Below are 21174 nucleotides of genomic sequence, written 5' to 3' on the forward strand. Positions count from 1 at the left end.
TGGAAAGTTCGAAATCATATCGAAAAATTCACCAATCCCGACTTTTAAAATAATTCTTGCTAAAAAATGATTGCAGGATCCTTCAGCACCGGACGGCGGCACTTACAGGTGTCACGTGCAAAACGAATACGGCGAGAGCAACGCCAATCTGAACCTGAACATCGAGGCCGAGCCAGAACCGGAAGGCGATGGACCGACCTTCGTCGAAAAGCCGCGCATTCAATCCCAGGACCAGGGCAAACTGGTAATAATGGACTGCAAAGTGAAAGCGAATCCGAAACCAGACATCGTGTGGACACACGCGGGCCAGGTGGTCAAAGAGTCCTCGAAGATCTCAATTAGTGTCGTTAAAGAAAAGGAGGACATCTATTATATTAAGCTTACCTTGAACGACCCCAGTCCTGAAGACTCCGGCCTGTACAAGTGCAACATCAAGAACGATCTCGGCGAACTGAACGCCAATCTCACGCTCAACGTAGAAAGTGAGTCGATCATTTCGAGTCCGCAGTTCAATTCGATCATCACAAATGTGTCCATAATTAACACATTATTCTAAGCTAAATTAATTTAATGTAATTTTTACGATACTGTCACAAATGAGCCGTTAGATAGTGCTTGCTATTTTAACATTATATGGAATTCATTTAGTGTCAGTATCCTTCTCCTTTAAATATCTCGAAACAATAAATATATGACTTAGACCACTTTCATAATTATGGGCACATCTATCGGGTCAGTGCAGTGTTCAATTTCTTGTTGTATTTTAGTACGAAATCGGGAGCGAACTTTTGCATTGACAACATATTAATGTATATCGTGTGATTTTGCTGAATTTACGAAATGAATTTCCGACCGATTCGTCATTGCAGTTGTACCTGTGATCAAGGAGAAGCCAAAAGTGATCAAGATAGTAAAGAAGAGGACAGTCGTGGTCGAGTGTCATGTCCTGTCGAAGTTCACACCGGACTGCACTTGGTTCAAAGAGACACAAGCAGTCAAGCAGGACACCAGGCATAAGGTGCACGTGGAACAAGTCAAAGAGGTAAGCGACAGCTCTCTTGAATCTTGAAGAAGGACAAGAAGAAGTACCAACCATAATCTTGTTCGCAGGGAGAGTTCGCTGTTAAATTAGAGATCGAACAAGTGTCGGCCACCGACAAGGGTGTGTACAAGTTGGTTGCCCGTAATGAGAAAGGTGAGGCGACGTCTCAGGTGGTCGAGGTCACGGATATCATGGAGGAGGGTGAGAAACCGAAGATTGCTTCCGGTTTGAAATCAGTGGTACGTTTATTGGGGATCTCAGGTTACCGTTTGTAATCTTTGGAAGGATTCTTAGTAATATTTCTGTCAAATTTCAGACGATAGAGGAGGGCAAGTCGGTCGAACTTGTCGCCAGTCTCTCGAAGGTGGACCGCAAAGTGACCATCTCGTGGTACAGGTACGTAATAACCAGACTGCGGATTCTTATGCAAAATAAAAATGTTTTGAGCTAGTTGTGGGCACCAGGAGTTAAATAAAATTTTGTTTCGTCTCTTAGTAGATTTTTCCCTTTGAATGCATAATAACAATATTCTTAGATTTTTTTAATCTTTTACTTTTATAAAAATTCGCAGTTTAGTAATAACAGATTGGTGTAGAAACGTGTGATTAATTCGTTGACTACTTCGCGTGTGTTCAGAGATACCACGGTGGTGAAATCCTCCAAGGACATCATGATATCCTTCAACGGCACGGACATGAAGCTAACCATCACGTCCGCCTCCACTTCGTTCTCCGGAACCTACAAGGTCGTCGTCAGCAACGAGTTTGGCGAGGACCAGTCGTCGGCTAAAGTAGTCATCAAGGTAAGTAATTGCTTTGAAGTTAAACCATCCTTGAAGGAGAACAATGCCACTTCTATGTCGCCCCCTATGTTACAATCTTTCCCTGTTGGAACCAAGAAGACTATTCGTTGAGACCCCCTTTGTAAAATATTAATTGAATATCAATTGAATGTCACAAAGTTCCCCATTGTTGACGAAAGTACCCCATTGTTAAACACCCCTCGAATGTTGCATGGAATGTCGTTGTCCCATTGTAGAAGAAAGAGGAGGAGAAGAAGGAGGAGGAGGAGGAAGAGAAGAAGAAGAAGAAGGTCGAGGAGAAGAAGGAGGAGAAGAAGGAGGAGAAGAAAGAGGAGAAGAAAGAGGAGAAGAAAGAGGAGAAGGTAGAGAAGAAGGAGGAAAAGAAGGAAGAAAAGAAAGAGGAGAAGAAGGCGGAAAAGAAGGTCGAAAAGAAGGAGGAGAAGAAAGAAGAAAAGAAGGAGGAGAAGGTAGAAATAGTTGAAGCCATCGTGCCAATTCTGCTATCGAAAGGGCTTGTTCCTTGTATCTGTTGTGCCCCCCTTGTTTTTGCTCCCCAGTAGATCAAGTGCAGCGTCACTAACACTTGTTAGCTGTCCTCCCCCCAGTACATACTATTATACGTACCTCATGTACACAATATACACTCGAAACATGATCACTCAAACGAAAACTTAATTCGATTGACAGAGAATTGTAAAATGAACGAGGCTCGCAAAGCCTTTAAAAATTATTTTAAAAATGTAAAAAAAGGGAAAATTAACTTTTCGTTTGATTCACACGATGATCCGGCACTCTTGAAATTTCGATGTTGCGATACAAAAGGTAAAGAGTATCTGGAGCGACGAGGAAGAGTCCGATTACGATGAAAGCATCCTCGAAGAGGAAGTTGAGGAGGAAGAGGAAGAAGAAGTGGTGAGTGTAATCGAATCCAGCGTCGCGGAGCCGATTATCGAGGAACCTGAATCAGAAACAGTATCGCAGATGGAGGTACACGATCACACAACACGAACACGCATACTCGCTCTTTCCTTTCACGAAAGACTTTACTCTTCTACTCTATTTTTTCGCTCGTTCGAATATTTTATTCGATTCTGCTCGAGCTCTCGAGTCATCTTTTCTCTACGCTTTCTCTCGAGGACAACTATTTTTGTTAAGCATTAAGATTCACGTGGTTTTTTTCAATATTTTCAAGGACGTACCCGACAACAAACCGAACGGTATCGACAAACCTGGTCTCAAGAAGGTACGAACATATTTTTGGTACTCTCGCGGATTTTTTCCGAAAATAGGAAACTCGTGCACACGCTCGTTCACACCATTCACATTTGCGAATTCATTCCCCTTTTGTGTGCACCTTGTGTAGACCTTGTGATCGTTCTATGGCCCTTTGTTTCGATCCTAAGTTGTAATTGTTCAATCGTGCTGCAAAACGTAACAGGTCGTCGCTTAAGTTGTGTCGATTTTTAATCTAAAAATATGACCGGGATAAAATACGAACATTTATATATATGGATATTAAACGTGATAAGAAATAATGCAACTTATGGGACGACTCAGCATTCAACAGTCACAGTGAATAATACTAATCGAGTGGTGTTAATGTTTCTGTTTCAGAAACTGGAAGTAATTCAGGTGAGTCACAAGGACCAGCTGCTTTTTCTAGAAGTATGCGAAGTATGCGCTCGAATCGTTTTATAGGCTTTTCCATTGCATTGCGAACAATCGTTTCTTTTGCGGCATTCGATGGCGATTCTATCGCGTGAATTTTATGCGAACGTTTATTTTCAGCTTTTTCTAACTAACCAGTCTTCTGTTTCAGCAATTTTTCTATCTTTTGCATTGTGGCCACCGCAATCACTAGATTTTATTTTGTTTCAGCTAAGTGCAATGCGTACACACTACCCTGTTCACACAAAATGCATACTCAAGCTTTTTAGCATTTCTCTGTAGAAGAATGCGTACACACTACCCTGTTCACACAAAATGCATACTCAAGCTTTTTAGCATTCCTTTGCAACCAATGCGTACACACGAAATGCGATATTCAAGCTTCTTAGCATTCCTTTAGAAGCTGGGCTATATTATTTCTCCCTAAACACCCTGTCCCACTTGCATGATCTATCTATACTTTGTTACTTTCGCATGCTTTTATATTTTCTGCGATTCGATGAATGAAAGAGAATGTGTGAAAGTTTAATCGATGTTTCTTCTTTCACGATACTCACTAGGATAACAGCAGGTAAAACATTGATGTGAAATGTGCTTGTGTCTTGTTAAATATTAAATATTTCTTACCGATTGCTTTTCTGTCCTCGCGTAGAAGAAACCGGAAGAGAAAATTGCAGAGAAGAAGGAAGTGGAGAAGGTAATTGTTCAGATTCAAACGAGAGAACACATTGTCGATGATTTTTTAACTAAAACAATCTTAATATTTTTGTTCACAGAAGAAGATCGCGAAGAAAGAGGAAGAGAAGAAAGAGGTAATCTTACAGTTTTGTACTGATGAAGTAAAAAAACTTACTGTTTATGCTAATCTGGTTTTTCTCTGTGCTAGGAGGCCACGCTGAAGGCGGAGAAAACTGTGTCTCGCAAGCAGTCTATTAGCCGAGTAAGTATTACGATTCTTAGATCATTCAAAGGTTTCTTAGGGGAGTTATTCATTTTTCTGTTCGATTCGGCAGGTGGAGGAACTGCGAACGGAAAGCCGAAGGAGCTCCATGGTCTCGACAGAAGAAACGGTGACACGCTGCTCTCCAATTTCATTAGACTGCGGATCTTTATGCTTTTATGGCATATAAAAATTTTCAAAAGATGCTGGAATATCGAATTCGATGGAATTTACGTCCCACTTTCTTCAAGTTTGTCTACAAAACTTGAAAATTCCATAAACATCCGCAGTCTATTCAATATGCACAACCTGTTCGCGGTTTACACTCGAACAATCGTTATTAACAGACAGCGGATTATTTATTCATATTTTTTTTTACACACGTAGATAAGCGAAGACGGCTACACATCACCGCGACGCATTTCGATTCAAAAGGTACACACGCACCCCGATCACGACACAAAATCAAATTCGTTTCACACGAACGCTAGATCGTCAATTCTAAACCGAAGCGATTGTTTGTTTATTTACCGGTTGTTTGTTGTTCTGCTGGAAACAGGCTGAAGAGGAATACAAATCGGAGAGCAGACGGTCTTCAATCGTCGAGAAGAAGAAGGTGACGACGGAGAAGGTGAGAGAATTGCAGATTGTAGTTTTCCTATTGTCGTTTCTTCATTTCTTCTTGTATCGTCCCTACACACGATTGATCGATCCTCGAAATAATAATAAGACTGCAGATTTTATGCATTGGACGAAGAACTTAAATTCATTAATTCATTAATTATATTGAGAAAAAGATTTTTTGTTTTGTATAAAGATCTGCAGTCTAGACATTTTTGTACATGTACATAGTGTGTTCCAGTAGTAGTATCGTTGGAAAAGGGGTGAATTATAATATTATGAGAAATAAGAAAGTCACAGATTGTCTAAGATTATTACTTCGTCGAATTCACCCCTTTCCCGAATATTTTAATAGTGTTTTGTGATTTGAATGATTAAAAAAGTTCATTATCAAATACGAAAGCAGTAAGTAGTTTATGTGTGACCTCCTCGCGAACGACTTCAGGAGGCTATAGTAATAGCTAATACTTAGTTGTGTTCCTTTTGTGCATGCACAAGTGCAGACAACAACGAGTCGAAAAACGAAAAATAGAATCCGAGTAGCGTATGATCTAAAGAAGTGTAGGAATTACGGGATAGGACGATTATAAGCAGTTTTTGTTTTATTATTTTGATCTTTTAGACAGGTAGAGAGAGCCCGAGATTATGGTCCGCGTACACGGTCGTTCAAGACACGAAGGTACACGAAACACATTATACTTACACGCTACACACCGCTCACATTTTCTTAACACTAAATTCAGAGACAATTGCACAAGCAAAATTTGATTCGTAGACCAAAAGAAAAAGGGACAACGTGTGTTGTTTCAACTATCAGTTACTTGAAAATTTATTGAAATATTCCATTTTGTTAAAGAATTTCCAACTATTAGTTCCAGGACGAACCATTCTCGAAATACCACATGTTCAGACGAAAATCTGATAACGAGACCAAGGTAGTTGTAATTTTTATTTTCCGTCGAGATAGAGACAATTTGTCTTCGACAATTTAAAGACACGATAGAGCACGTTGATTTCATTTCACTGCCATTTTAGGACACGCCTAACGCGAGACGCGTATCCATCACGATAGAAAAGACAAGTATAAAGGTAGACTATGTTTCGATAATTGTCACAGTGCTGATAAATCTTTGGCCATATTTTCTGCGAGTACTTGTTGACGCAACGATATTATTTTAGGACACGATTAACGAGGCGTTGCTCAATCTTAAGCCGTACAGACGCAGATCTTTTAAAGAGATAGAGGTACACTAGACACTATGCATACTTGCAGTAGACCGTTGCAGTTTTATGCAAATACCTGTACACGCAATTTCTAATCACGATTTTAGGTCGCTCTTCCGCCACGAGTTAACGATAGAAAGGGTTCTCTGATCAGAAACGGCGAGGTACACGGTTCACACTATTAATTATTAGGTTGTTGCATACGAGCGATTCTACAATTTATAAGTCTATAAGCTCGCAATTTTCACAAAACTGTTCAGTGTCTTATTGTTAGTCAGAATTTTTACAACAATTTACAGCAACACTGTCGATTTTTTTCATTCGTGTCGTGTGCAGCAGCTTAATCGCAATCACACGAAGACACCCACACGCAGTAATTGTTTTATTTTGTTCACTATAGGACACAGCAGCGCTTAAACCTAAGCAACAATCGCACAAACCAAACGATGATATTGAGGTAGTTTATCATTTAATTTTTTTTATAACAATCGTAACGACAGGTTTGATAAAGATGGGCATTTTAGGATATTTGGGCAGACAAGCCAAAAGATCGCGCAATACAGCCTTTTAAAAAAGAGAAGGTACCGCACGTAAATGATACGCACACACCAATACCAATACACACACCCTCTACACAGAAAGTAGATGATGAAATAGAGGTAGTGTACCATCGAAAATTTTTATTTCTCTATTTTTTGAGCCGCAAATTCAATCGCAAAAATATTTCTAGGATATTTGGGCAGATAAACCAAAAGATCGCGAAGTAAAGCCTATCAAAAAAATCGAGGTATTGTTCGCAAGTAATATTTAATTGCCATTAAAACAATTTTTACAAAATTGCAATTATTGCAGGAAACATTACACACACCAAAACCTATACACACACCGCCTACACAGAAAGTAGATGTTGAAATAGAGGTAGTTTACCACCGAAAATTTTTATTTTTCTATTTTTTGAGTCGGAAATTCAATTGCAAAAATATTTCTAGGATATTTGGGCAGATAAACCAAAAGATCGCGAAATACAGCCTATTAGAAAAGGGAAGGTACCGCATGTAAATGATACGCATGTACCACAATCAATACACACACCGTCTAGACAGAAATTAGATGATGAGATAGAGGTAGTGTACCATCGGGAATTTTTATTGTTTTATTTTATGAGCCGGAAATTCACTCGCAAAAATATTTCTAGGATATCTGGGCAGATAAACCAAAAGATCGCGAAACAAAGCCTATTAAAAAAGAGAAGGTACCGCATGTAAATGATACGCATGTACCACAATCAATACACACACCGTCTAGACAGAAATTAGATGATGAGATAGAGGTAGTGTACCATCGGGAATTTTTATTGTTTTATTTTATGAGCCGGAAATTCACTCGCAAAAATATTTGTAGGATATCTGGGCAGATAAACCAAAAGATCGCGAAACAAAGCCTATTAAAAAAGAGAAGGTACCGCATGTAAATGATATGCATGTACCACAATCAATACACACACCGTCTAGACAGAAAGTAGATGACGAGATAGAGGTAGTGTACCGCCGAAATTTTTTTTTTCTGTTTAAAAAACTGCAATCTCATTCACGAAAATACTTCTAGGATATCTGGGCAAACAAACCAAAAGATCATGAAGTAAAGCCTATTAGAATAGACAAGGTACTGTTTGCAAATAATTCGTGTTTCCAACTTTTTGGAATTGACGAATATATTTTTACAAACGCGGAATTATTACAGGAAACACCATTTGCATCGGAACCAACACACAAACCAAAACCAATACACACACCGTCTACACAGAAATTAGATGACGATATAGAGGTAGTGTATCAACGAGAATTTTTATTTTTTTGTTTTTTGAGCCGAACGTTCATTTGCAAAAATAATTTTAGGATATTTGGGCTGAAAAACCAAAAGATCGCGAAATAAGACCTATTCAAAAACACAAGGTACCGCACGTAAATAATACCAATATAGCAACATCACTACACACGCCGTCTACACAGAAATTAGATGACGAGATAGAGGTAGAGCAGAATCGAAAATTTTTATTTTTTATTTTTTGAGCTGAACATTAATTTGCAAAAATAATTTTAGGATATTTGGGCTGATAAACCAAAAGATCGCGAAGCAAAGCGTATTAAAAAAGATAAGGTACCGCACGTAAATGATACGAATATACCAAAACCAATACACACACCGTCTACACAGAAAGTAGATGACGAGATAGAGGTAGTGTACCATCGAGAATATTTATTTTTTTATTTTTGAGCCGGAAATTTACTTGCAAAAATAATTTTAGGATATCTGGGCAGATAAACCAAAAGATCGCGAAGTAAAGCCTATAAAAAAAATCGAGGTATTGTTCGCAAATAATATTTAATTGCCATTAAAACAATTTTTACAAAATTGCAATTATTGCAGGAAACATTACACACACTAAAACCAATACACACACCGTCTATACAGAAAGTAGATGTTGAAATAGAGGTAGTGTATAACTGACATTTTTTATTTTTCTATTTTTTGAGCCGGAAATCCAATTGCAAAAATATTTCTAGGATATCTGGGCAGATAAACCAAAAGATCGCGAAGTAAAACCTATCAAAAAAATCGAGGTATTGTTCGCAAATAATTTTAATTGCCATTAAAGCAATGAACATATTTTTACGAAATTGCAATTATTGCAGGAAACATTACACACACCAAAACCAATACACATATCGTCTATACAGAAAGTAGATGACGAGATAGAGGTAGTATACCAACCAAAATTTATTTTTTTCCCACATAGAGGGTTGAGAATTCACACAAAAAAATACTTCCAGGATATCTGGCAGGATAAACCGAAGGATCGCGAAGTTAAACCCATTAAAAAATACGAGGTACACTTGCGAGCTCGCAAATAAAATTCCAATGTATTCTGTTTTTTTTTATACAAATCGCATTTTCAGGAGATTCCGACGTCTGAGGTCAGACCGCGCGATCAGAAGATAGATAATGAGATAGAGGTATACAGGCGGTATTTAATTAGCTAGATTACATTTAAAAAAATCAAACATTGGAATAAATGAACACTATCGATCGAATCGATTTTAGGATATCTGGGCAGATAGACCGCAGGATCGCGAAATCAAACCGATCTGGAAAGAGGTACACAGTTTATTAATTCCCAGTCGAAATACTATATATCCCATTAAATTTTATTTATATTTTTTTATTTTTTCAATTAATTATTCTAGGACACCCCAAAACCGACGTTGAACAATTCTACTGACAGAATTGATTCCTTGAAACCAAATTCCAAATCCTCGCTGGCTGAACCCGCAGACACAATAGAGGTAGACACGGTGAACTGAATTATATAATAGACAAATTAACTTTCTCTAAAATCTCAATTTGTGAGTTACGCCACTGTGAAAATTACACACTTTTTAGGAGGAGCAAAAGCCAAAGTTAAAAACGACTCGTAAAAAAGCCGATTCGAAAAAGGTACACTCATGGATCATGACACGTACATAGTAACAGTACATAAAAATTGTAATGCACAACGAAATCCGGAGAAATTAATTAATTTCACTATCATTTTAGAAAACGGAAGGGAAATCGAAATCTACCGCTCGTAAAATCGACGACGCGGGCAAGGTACAATTTATTTATTATTTTTTTTTATTTCTACGAAATTTCTGGAACCGTGGAAAACAGTTTTTTTTAATTCTTTCTTTTACCGTTTATGTACACTTTTAGAAGAAAGATACGGTCGCCAGACGTAGGTCATCAACAAAGTCGACCGATGGTTCTCAGGTACAGGGAATACAGAGCACGATAGTTGTTAGTGACGTGTCATCAGCTATTTACGCTATTTGTATTTGTTTACTTTTTATTTTTTCCATGTTACGCTTGTTGCTCGCTCGTGCGATTATTATCCAGGAGGAAGAGCCTGCGGTAGACTCGAAAGATAATGGCGCAATTACCAATGGAACCAAGGTACATACTAGAAGTGCAAATACACACATACGCGTCGAAATAGTTCATTATAAAATCGTTCACTTTTCTGCGATTCCATAAGAGAAAAAGAACTGCACTGAAATTGCTGTGGCTTCAATTTGTTATGTTAAGATAGAAGTATGGTTGTTATTAGAGCGTGTTTTATCCTGTCCATGTTTTTTCTAGAAGGAGGAAGTCACTGCAAAGACGAAGACCGTCGGAAAGGTGGAGACAAAGGTACAAGGGCAACGACATCCCCTCTTTTATAAACAAATCTTAACATTTACACGTGTCACAATGTGCACAGAGTACATAAAAAGACCGACAGTTACATGATTCGTTAATTTTAGGAGGCACCCAAACCTAAACCCAAGGTAGAGGAGGCTAAGGTACAGACAACACATGTACACCGACATGTACATTATTGTTACACTATCGAGTTACTCGAATATTCTTGCAAGAAGAGTCTTACACGTTTCATTGTTCATTTTTTAGAAACCAGAACCCGCAAAACCACAGACCACTCCCGGTAAACCCGCGGAGCCTAAGGTACAATGCAAATCCTCTTTTTTTCGCGTTATCATTTTTTGTATAGATATTGTAGTATGATATTAACAACCATAATACACGAAACTGTCGTGTTTTAGAAGGAGGAACCCGCCACGAAACCAAAGACCACTCTCGGTAAACCCGAAGAGGCAAAGGTACACTATATTACACTGATAAATAATTCTTACACGATCCTTACACGAATCAGGGCACATTACACGAAATGAAAACAATTTTTAGGAACAAGAACCACACACCAAACCAAAGGCTTCTCTCGTCAAACCAGAGGAGCCGAAGGTACACTACATTACACTTTCAAATTTTATTACAACTATTTACACCAGTTAGTGCATGAATTTAATGCACAATACACAAAACAACTATAATTTTTAGGGACACGAACCAGACACGAAACCAAAGACCACTCTGGGTAAACCAGAAGAGGCCAAGGTACATTATACTATACTTTCAATTCTCTTATACAACTATTTACACAAGTGTTATACGAATCAGTGCACTGTACACGAAACATACACATTTTTAGAGTCAAGAACCAGACACGAAACCCAAGACCACTCTGGGTAAACCAGAGACTAAGGTACACGATAATACATTACACAATTACACGAATGACAGTTTCTTTTTTTTTTTAATACAAATATTACGATCGACAAATACATTTTTTAGAGACAAGAACTAGACACGAAATCCAAGACCACTCTGGGTAAACCAGAGGAGGCAAAGGTACACTACACACTCAATTTTTTTCACATGTTGCTCGACTCGATACACTATACATGAAACAAATACATTTTTTAGAAACAAGAACCGGACACGAAACCCAAGACCACTCTGGGTAAACCAGAGGAGGCAAAGGTACACTACACACTCAATTTTTTTCACATGTTGCACGACTCAATGCACAATACACGAAACAAATACATTTTTTAGAAACAAGAACCAGACACGACACCCAAGACCACTCTTGGTAAACCAGAGGAGGCAAAGGTACACAATAATACATTGCACAATCACACGAATCTTGCTAAAACCTAAAAAAGCACAGTTAAAACAGACGAATACATTTTTTAGAAGGAGGAACCCGCTCCGAAACCCAAGACCACCCTCGGTAAACCCGTAGAGGCAAAGGTACATGAGAACTCACGTCACATTACACTTGTATTTTGAATACTTTGAATAGTTCAGACGATTTTTTGAGAACGTAGAATGCGACTAGTTAAAACCGTCCCTTTTTGTAGAAAGAAGAACTCGCCCCGAAACCCAAGGCCACACTCGGTAAACCCGAGATACCAAAGGTATATTAAATTGGCCTCTCTCGTACTCTAATTCTCTCATTCTCTCTGTGCCTCGCTCATTCTCTTGACGTAACTCGAATATAACTCACGTGACCTCCATTCTTTTTAATCATCCGCACCATTTAATACTTTACGTCATCTTGCAATCATGCCAAACAGAATTGCTGCGCACATCGCGAAGAACTGTCTATATACATGTATTTTTTTTCAGCGCACTTCGAGCCTGAGTGATTCTAGCACCGAATGCAATAACGTTTTTTTCTACAGCAGGAACTCATTCAGAATCATCGTAACAAGCAGTTGTGACTAATCATTGAATCGCTGCAATACCAACGCTGTAGCACTCATAATTAATCCAGTTTGAAATGAGTGTTTAATTTTTATCGTATGTTTATTTTACAGACAGAGGAACAGCCGAGGAAGTTCAGCTTGAAACCCGTTTCCAAGGTAATTTTGCTCTAGAGAATTGTATCTTGATGTTTTACCTACTGGCTGATGCTTAACAATTTCTGATCGTTTCTTTGGGAATTATTTTGATGGAGTAATAATGAGTTAGTTTCCCGGTAGCTAAAGCATTAATTAAAATAGGGAACAATGTTTTCCCACGGCTAACAATAATTTGTTCTATCAGCAGTTGGAGGAGGAGAAGAAGACTTTGCAGAAGGTGGAGCTCAAAGTGAGTAACAACTATTGAAAATCAATCTAAAACACACTTTGCGTAACTCGATTACGTCGATACTTGTAAATCGGTATACCCGACTCGTGAGAGATCATGCGAAGTAAACGATCATATTGAACGCAGCCCATGTCAACGAACGCGGCCGGGGAGAAGTCAGGACTACGTAAACCACCGAAACGCGAAATTAAAGCTGAGAGCTTTCAATTTGTCCAACTCAAACCAGTTGCGAGAGATCCCAAAAAGCCTCAACAGGCTGAGAATGGGAATGAGATTGAGCTGAAGGTATCCCTGCGATAGGGAATCAACATTATATATTTATTCTCTCTGTCTCTCTGTCTATCTCTCGACTGGCTCTTCTTCGTCTATCTTCGATCTACGATCTGTCTACAAAAGATTCGTCGCAGCTTCTGTATCACCGTCTTCTATTCACTTTTACACAAACTATTTCCTTCACTCTTCACTTTCTGCATTATAGTCTTTGATGTTCTTTCTGCTTCCTGTACTACTTCTTCGTCTTCTATATTCTCCACTTTTCATAACACTTTTCTCTGTACTTTTTATTCTGAGAGCACCAGTTTCTGTATTCTTCACTTTTTACAACTATTCTCTTTATTCTTCGCTTCCTAGATTACTGTTTTCTATACTCTTCGTTTTCTATGTCACTTTGTTCTATACTCTTTCACTGTATTCTATACTCTTTACCCTTTACGTCACTGTATTCTATACTCTTTGCTTTCTACACTATTGTTTCCTATACTCTTCATCTTCTTTAACACTGTATTCTACACTTTTCACTTTCTGCGTTACTGTATTCCACATTCTTTGCCTTCCACACTACTGTTTCCTATACTCTTCGTTTACACACTTCGTTTATACTTCTTCCTATACTCTTCTCTATACTGTATTCTATATTCTGTACTTTCTACTATATCACTGTTCTCTGTGTTGTTCACTTCACAGCACTACTTTCTATACTCTTCTCTTCCTATATTTTCTACTCTTTCCACTCACACCACTGTTTTCTACGTACTTCATAATTCAGCACTGTTTCACACTCCACTTTTCAGCACACATTCTTCGCCTTCTTAAAAAATCTTACTTTCTGAACTCTTATACTTGGAGCACCAAGCTTGGAGTCTTTCTCGATGTCGTCGATAAACGTTTCTACGACACTGTCTACTATCTATTTTCCCAACGCTTGATCTCTACAAAAGAAAAGGGGATCGTATTGTCAATAACAGAATCTACGAGGCTGCCTGTTAGCCTCCACTAATCGCAACAATTTCACAGCAAAGCATCTCCAAACGGCGGAGAATCTACCAAATACTATCGACAGACTCGCTTATAATTGAATCGACTCTTTTCTACACTGTCGTCAATGTTCTACCACTTTGTATAATACTTTACGGCTTTGATTGTAACACTGTTGGATGTTCCGACGATTCTATTCTGGTTACTGATCTTGTGCTGTTCGATGCCACGTAGAAAACCGAGAAGGCCGAAAAGACTGAAGTTACAAAGAAAAAGGCCCAAAAGGCGAAGGAGAGCACATTCGAGCTTCCGGAGATTCCAGATTATGAGAGACCGGTGCTGGAGAAGCCTCAAGAGTTCGACTTCGGCGATCGCGTGGCTCGTGACAAAACGAAGCTCGAAAGACCCGTTAGTCAGGTACCAGAACGTTGCTTTTACTTCATTCGGCGTTTTAAGTCTCGAATCTTTGAGCATAGATTCGCAGATTCGATATTACGATTAGCCAGACTCGAAATATCACGTTACCGAGAAAGATAAAATGATATACACGGTGCAGCAGCTTTTACCCACTTCCAATTTCTTTCTAGAACTTCTTTAATGTTCTTGTGGACAAATAATGAGATTGTTGTAGATTTTTATGTTCTTGCATGATCACAGATGAAGTTGCATTTAAAGCATAAAAATATGCGTGGAAAATCTAAAGTGCAACATCATTGAACATAGTAGAAAATTTTGGTTACTGACATAAGGGTTAACAATGACAAAATGTAGAAGCGGCAGGAACATTCTTGGTCACCTGATAGAACGAATAGTGTTTGATTTATTTTCTCTAATTACAAATAATCTAGAATTTCGAAAGATGAATTTTTAATATATATATATATAAATGTTGAAAGAAATGCAATAATTATAAGCAGACTGCGGGCGTGTAAGCTGCAAGAATTAATTTATGAGTTTTTCGATGAAAGGTAACAAGCGAGATAAAAGCCTCATCGAGCATTGTGACGACGGCAGTCTGATTATAAACGGAGCGTCACAGTGTTGATCGTTACTAATGAGTTTTTCTTTTCACGCGGACTGGCAGAAATTCGACTCTAAGGTGAGCAATCCTCCGTTATTAATACGAAAATGAGAAAGCGATTTTGCCAAGCCGCTGTCCGCCGCTTCACCCAAGAAATTAGAAGAATTTTGCAATCCGTCGGCCAAAAGCGGTTCGATCGTGGCTCGTCAAAATTTCGTAAGCTCGTAAATGATCGAGAATGCGGACCGGGATCGGCTCGGCAATACTCGTTAAACACTTATTATACTCTCTTCTCTATAAGTATACACACACTCGTGTCCGTAGATTTTGTAATAACTACACTGCGGATCTTTATGCAATTATGTCTTTCGAAAATACGACAGAATTTAGTACGATTTTTATTTATTTCAGATCTAAAAAGAATTTCCTAAAATTGCATAAGTATCCGCAACCTAGCAATACCATTGGGTCTTACTATATCGATTGGCTACATAGTCCTAAAACCCCTTTATTATAAAAAAATAATAACATCACATTCTTTTGTAATGCAATCAGTGCAATGCGAGTATCAAGTGTCAGACCATTTTGCAATGCGTCCATTTTTTCCACTGCGGGACGAATCGGATCGATTAGGATCAAGTGACTCACGTAATTGATCAAATGCACTCTGAAATGGAATAGCTCGTAAACTAATCCTTCCAACGTATAAAAAAAAACTCAAGCTGTAGGATCCAATTTTGAAAAAGTTATTTGCTTTCAAAAGGTATACCAATACTTTGTACACCCACTGTAGCTTCTCCAGAAATCTCAAATACGCTGATAGCGAACGTGTTAAACCGTTTGCTCTATCTTCTGAAAAAGTCTCGAGTCGTCTGGTCCACTCTAAAAGAGTTATTCTGATCAAGAGGGTGTCAGATGAATCACGTGAGTCACGTCGCGTCCTCACCGGACACTTGAGCAATATTAAAGTGCATTAAAGACGGGGATTCACGCGGATCCGGAGCACTATGCGTCGGGTGTAGGCGTCGTCGGTGTTTCAGCGTCGGCGTCGATCCTGAGACGCTCTTAGACGTTCGCAAAAAGAGCCCGGAGCCCGCAATTAACGCGACACGAGGGAGAGCTAATAATCGGACTAGTAAAACCGCGTTTCGTTTGGCAACCGATGGGATATCTCCTTGTGCCTCCGCTTCTATCGCCTATCGCGCATCCGGATAAGTCCGCCGAGAGGGGGAACTATTTTGGCAAATAGCTGCTCGTATATTAGCCTATCCCCCTTTCGGTGGCCCCCGAGATTTTTCGTCGACGCGGGAATCGAGGATGGAGAAAATGTCGTTCGCTATTTTCGGTGTTATTGCGTCCGGCCCCTTTGCCCGCTCTACCCTATATACCTATCGCTTAGCTATCTCGCAAGCTCCCTTCGATCTACCGTGCGATTCGGCAGATCAGTCTCAATCCAGTCTTAATCTACGGACGATCGTGATCATCGGGCTCGCGTACCGCGTTTCGCGTTCACGTTCGAGTTCGAGTTCGAATTCGGGTTCGAGCTGCTCGAACGTCTCCTGTCGTCGTGAACCCCGAGGATCCAGCAGGATTATCGATCCACCCGTTTGGTACGATCGGATTCTAACGAAATTTGATAAGTCTCGCGATATCTGGCAGCTTTCATCCCCTTTCTCTTTCGATGATTTTATATCGGATATCTTCACTCTTTATAGATATAGATCGTGCTCTTTTTTGATACGAGGTCTTAAGGGAGGGTGTCACGTTTAAGGGCAAATCGAGTATCACGACGATAGGGATGAAATACAAGAGAAATATGAAACTGTTGATTGAACTGAAGACAATTTTTGTTTTTGCTTTTTCAAAGTCGTATCGGTTGCAGAATATTTAATTATCCATCGAATTCGTATTCCTAAAAATACAAGATTGTGCAAGCTTCAACCCTTTTAATGCCGATAGAAAATTAAACTTGAGCCAAAGATGCTGAGCCAAATTTATGATACTAAAGAGGAATCCATAAATTAATAGATATCGGTTCTAATATTAGAATAATATTTTAATATGCTAATGTCGCGTATGCGGTTCTCGCAAATGCAGCCAACGACGATATATCGTTGTTCGACACTGAAAGGGCTGAAGCATAAAATGGGTGAACTTTCACCTGAGGAGCGTACGAGGATTAACCAGATTGAATTCAATGAAACGAAAGTTGCTTTTAAAATTTGTGTTCAAATATTTGAAAATACTATTCAGTCCAATACTTTTATTATCACGCACGATTAACCTTCCGATACTCGCACTCCACTTTCTACATGAATATTTGATAGTGTCGTCGACACCTTTGTTTATGCTTGAAACACTAAATTTGAAGTTTTGAGTAATGAAAAGTTAATGAGCAAACTAGAATCGCAACAACTTTATTCTCCTTTGACTACGTTCGCCACCACCGTACCCCGAAGACCGCTCGTTCTACGGCACTAAAATTGATTTATTACAATTCCCGGACCCGTTCAGACCTATTAAAAGCTGCCAGAGCGACAGGCTCATCCCGCGACTCGTTTTTCCACCAAAGTTCCCCAAAACTGATTTGGTTGGTTTCGTGATCGCAGCCGAAAGTGCCGGAGATCAAAGCTCCCGAGGCGCCGAAGATCGAAGTGATCAAGGACGTGACTCCGGCTGGAAGCAGAAAGGGTTCTCTGATACCAGGCAGCGGGACCAGCAGTCGGCGTGGTTCATTGATACCGCCGGAAGAATTGGGTCGCAGGCCTAGTCTGATCATCAGTGACGAGGTATGTTACGAGCTATCTATCCCCGAGCCGAAGGTATATCGACTACTCTTTTGGGAACCGCATAGAACGCATCACCCGCTGCAACAATATATCTTTTACGAGCTGACGTTCTTCTGCACCTCGAAGAAGAATTTCTGGAAATTCTCTGTCGAACAGGAAGACCATCTGTCTCTCTCTCTCTCTCTACAAGAAGAGATATCGTTGCAGCGACCTCGAAGAACGGTTCGATTCGCTCCGAGAGAGATCGGCACCGAGCCCCGAGACGAACGTTATCGCAGAAGTTTGTTAATCGAGGTCCCTTTGTCAGATTGCCAAGCAAACGTTCTTAATAGCCCCGCGATGTCCAATGCTTGCCCCAAAAATAATCACGTTCGAGCCTATTTTCGTGTAATTACTCACGAAGAAAATGCTCGGGTTCGCGGGAGGCGACCGACCGTGTCCAAAACCTGAAATCGGCGATGTATCATAAACGACGACCGACAACGTTCTTCTCCAAGAGCCTCGAGGTCCATGTATCATCCCTGGTTTGGCCACCGGTCTCTCTCTCTCTCTCTTTCTCTCTGTGTTGAAATTGGCTGGGGAAACAGCGAGCTAAGCTACGGAGCGAATCGACGATCGTTCGGACGAGGAGGGCGAGAAAGAGTTGCTCACGGTCACGGGTTTCAAACCGTAGAAGTTACCGTCGAAATTGCCACCTTTCTGAGGCTAGCTATGCTGCCAGAGTTACCGCACAAAAATAATCAATTCCAAGTCTTTCTCTGTTTGACGTTTTTATTGGTATCTCATGTCTGAAGCATGATTTTTAAGTAATAAGACCGAGAGCAACTCCGAGCCAAAGGATCGAGACTACGGCTATCGATTTGATCCAGGAGAAATTTCTTTGTGTAGTATTACCTCCTCTTTCTGCACTGTTTAATTTAACCACGACTATTGGGACCATCTTTGTAGCGTATTATCGAGTCTTTCTAAGCATTCTATCGATTGTCTAGCATTGATATATTCGCATTATTTACATGTAAATATTTAAACAGAAATCCGTCCGCTTAACTACGTCAACATTCCACTCTGTCTTCTTTCCTTTTCCATTTGATAGTTGCGAATATATCAGTGCTGTTCTGAAATCGTTCATACATTTTGCTATCGAATAGACAATCTAAAATCATGTTATCTGGAATCGATATTATCACCTGGATCCCTAGCTCTAGTCGAGATCCACTCTAGACCAGTAGCCATTGTAAGAACCTAGGTAGATCAGCGGCTACTGTTGGCCCTAGACCTTGTTGGAGTTTTTTTCTTTCTTTTCTGAGTTCCGTAGAGTGATGTCAATGATACATAGTGATCCCACTGGGTGATAATCTCTTAGAGGTAGATGCCAGACACCCTTAGTGTCGGCAGAGCGTGACAGCTAGCCCAGCATAATTAATCCCGTTCGTGAAACGTCCAAGCAGCCCAGCTTCTGGAACAAAAAACAGAACCCTAATCACGTACACGTTCATTTCACTCTCTATCCTTGACAAATCCTTTCTATTCTTCGCGAGACCGTTCCAGCTGTGAACAGACCCTACGATCGAGAGGATCGATCGAGACCTGTGCGGAAACAACTTGGGACGTAGAAAACGAGAAAACGGAAGTGGTGTTCCTCTGTCTATGTTCAGGCAGGAGAGGAAACCTTTCGCTGAATTTGCGACGAGCGACATGCGCGCGTGATTAACAAATTACGATTATACATACAGTCACAGAATATATATAGATACACACACACACACACATACTAGCGTACTTGGAAGAGGTGCGGATTAGTAAAGGACAGTTTGGTTCATAGGAGAATAGGAAGCTGCGACCAGGCGAGGTGGTGGACGAGCGCAAGGTGAGAGAAATCACTGAGAATCGAAGAAAGCGAATGCCTCGTCTGCAACCTTACTCGATTTACTACCACAATCTGCACTTGTCTCTTTATCACTGTTTCTTTCTTTCTTTCTATCTATACTATCTATTTCATTCTTACTTCTATTGTTTTCTTTTTTTGGGATCGATTTTTCTTTTTTCTACCACTATTTGACTTACACGATATTTCTCTCTCGCACACACTCACCGATTGGAACACGTTGAACGAAGAGAAAAACCGAGACTCCCATTCAAGCACGTTGCCCCTGTTTCCGGTCTGTGTTTCCGGAATGCGCGACCCGTGTCTGTCTCTTCGTTCAATCCTGCCTGCTCGCCACTACTCATTTATCGATACTACTAGCTGGATTACAAAACCGAACGACGATCTCGTGGAGATCATTCGTTGATCGGACGAGATCGACGTTCTCGCGAGCCGAGGTTCTCGCGTATCCTTTCGCTGCCTGTTCTTCTGAAGTTCTAAAAGTTGCTCTTTTATGGGTCCGACAAACCGTTCACATAATTTTGTTGTACAATCTACAGTCTGCATTCATCGAATTTAATTGACTTTTATTTTAGTGTGCGGCTGAACAAATCAAGTGCATCTGTAGAAATTCAACAAATAAATTCTCACGTAGCTTTTGTGTCTGCAATGATCGAAGATCTCTGTGCAAAAATCGAACAAATTCTGCTGTGTCGATGCATTTTGAAAGAACTTTCGATAGAAATGAGACAGAGCGATGATTTTCTTTTTTAATTAAAGCTGAAACATTGCGGAATATGGGAAAATAGACAGATTATAGTACGAACGTTATTTAACTTTGAAAATCTGTGTTAAATTTGCAAAATTACAAGACAATTGTACATCATTTCCCGTGGATTTTGTCACGCCGATTTCAAATCTGGTCGCAAAATTTGTCTACCACTTCGGGATCTCTCTATTTTCCCCGTATTCTGCAATATTCCAGCTTTGGTTTAGAAAAAGTATCGTCGCTCAATCTCATTTCTATCGAAAGTTCTTTGGTTTTGACACTACTCGCTTAATCAAAACGAGTGGAATCGGTGAATGAATTCCTACAGAAGCACCTTCGCGTTCCCGACCAGTCGTAAAACCAAAAATACAAACGTCTCGCGGTATTTTACGAATCCACGAACGCTGTAAATGTCGAGAGATCCGCAGTCCCGGCGACGATGTACACCGCGTAAAGCGGTTGAGCTAGAAAACACGACGTTCGTTTGAAATATGGTCGGGTTTGAAATATAGCAGCGTTTGAAATATAATGTTCAATCTCGACGACGATAGGTAGTATCGGCAGCCAAAAGGGTCAAACTAATCGCGACGACGACGACGACGACGACAACGACGTCGACGGTGGGATATATTCGTTCTCTCGAGCGTGT

General features: G+C 39.9%; 1 protein-coding gene across 15 annotated transcripts in view; it reads left to right on the top strand.

The window, feature by feature from the left end:
• Positions 1-21174, top strand: part of Bent (projectin protein bent) — a 94491-nt gene that overhangs the window by 20212 nt on the left and 53105 nt on the right. For 5 of the 15 annotated variants that reach the window (XM_076424926.1, XM_076424925.1, XM_076424924.1 and 2 more), the window contains 60 exons: positions 77-482; positions 870-1042; positions 1111-1281; positions 1359-1438; positions 1679-1844; positions 2081-2311; positions 2667-2831; positions 3037-3087; positions 3459-3476; positions 4165-4209; positions 4289-4324; positions 4399-4452; positions 4526-4582; positions 4840-4887; positions 5012-5083; positions 5696-5752; positions 5946-6008; positions 6109-6162; positions 6253-6318; positions 6405-6461; positions 6698-6754; positions 6822-6956; positions 7028-7084; positions 7150-7215; positions 7287-7421; positions 7493-7627; positions 7699-7833; positions 7903-8121; positions 8193-8327; positions 8398-8532; positions 8603-8659; positions 8725-8790; positions 8862-8918; positions 8991-9185; positions 9255-9311; positions 9400-9453; positions 9543-9641; positions 9739-9792; positions 9892-9945; positions 10048-10104; positions 10231-10287; positions 10474-10524; positions 10638-10676; positions 10783-10836; positions 10935-10991; positions 11077-11133; positions 11230-11286; positions 11381-11434; positions 11524-11580; positions 11656-11712; positions 11788-11844; positions 11929-11985; positions 12096-12152; positions 12555-12599; positions 12784-12828; positions 12955-13113; positions 14317-14499; positions 15167-15181; positions 17713-17892; positions 19715-19759. In XM_076424926.1, the coding sequence (XP_076281041.1) occupies positions 77-482; positions 870-1042; positions 1111-1281; positions 1359-1438; positions 1679-1844; positions 2081-2311; positions 2667-2831; positions 3037-3087; positions 3459-3476; positions 4165-4209; positions 4289-4324; positions 4399-4452; positions 4526-4582; positions 4840-4887; positions 5012-5083; positions 5696-5752; positions 5946-6008; positions 6109-6162; positions 6253-6318; positions 6405-6461; positions 6698-6754; positions 6822-6956; positions 7028-7084; positions 7150-7215; positions 7287-7421; positions 7493-7627; positions 7699-7833; positions 7903-8121; positions 8193-8327; positions 8398-8532; positions 8603-8659; positions 8725-8790; positions 8862-8918; positions 8991-9185; positions 9255-9311; positions 9400-9453; positions 9543-9641; positions 9739-9792; positions 9892-9945; positions 10048-10104; positions 10231-10287; positions 10474-10524; positions 10638-10676; positions 10783-10836; positions 10935-10991; positions 11077-11133; positions 11230-11286; positions 11381-11434; positions 11524-11580; positions 11656-11712; positions 11788-11844; positions 11929-11985; positions 12096-12152; positions 12555-12599; positions 12784-12828; positions 12955-13113; positions 14317-14499; positions 15167-15181; positions 17713-17892; positions 19715-19759 (5412 nt within the window). The remainder of the gene's footprint in view (positions 1-76; positions 483-869; positions 1043-1110; positions 1282-1358; positions 1439-1678; positions 1845-2080; positions 2312-2666; positions 2832-3036; positions 3088-3458; positions 3477-4164; positions 4210-4288; positions 4325-4398; positions 4453-4525; positions 4583-4839; positions 4888-5011; positions 5084-5695; positions 5753-5945; positions 6009-6108; positions 6163-6252; positions 6319-6404; positions 6462-6697; positions 6755-6821; positions 6957-7027; positions 7085-7149; positions 7216-7286; positions 7422-7492; positions 7628-7698; positions 7834-7902; positions 8122-8192; positions 8328-8397; positions 8533-8602; positions 8660-8724; positions 8791-8861; positions 8919-8990; positions 9186-9254; positions 9312-9399; positions 9454-9542; positions 9642-9738; positions 9793-9891; positions 9946-10047; positions 10105-10230; positions 10288-10473; positions 10525-10637; positions 10677-10782; positions 10837-10934; positions 10992-11076; positions 11134-11229; positions 11287-11380; positions 11435-11523; positions 11581-11655; positions 11713-11787; positions 11845-11928; positions 11986-12095; positions 12153-12554; positions 12600-12783; positions 12829-12954; positions 13114-14316; positions 14500-15166; positions 15182-17712; positions 17893-19714; positions 19760-21174) is intronic. The other 10 variants (XM_076424929.1, XM_076424930.1, XM_076424936.1 and 7 more) reach the window with 8 other exon arrangements.

This window comes from Lasioglossum baleicum, chromosome 6, assembly GCF_051020765.1.
Source record: "Lasioglossum baleicum chromosome 6, iyLasBale1, whole genome shotgun sequence".
In the NCBI taxonomy this organism is placed as follows: domain Eukaryota; kingdom Metazoa; phylum Arthropoda; class Insecta; order Hymenoptera; family Halictidae; genus Lasioglossum; species Lasioglossum baleicum.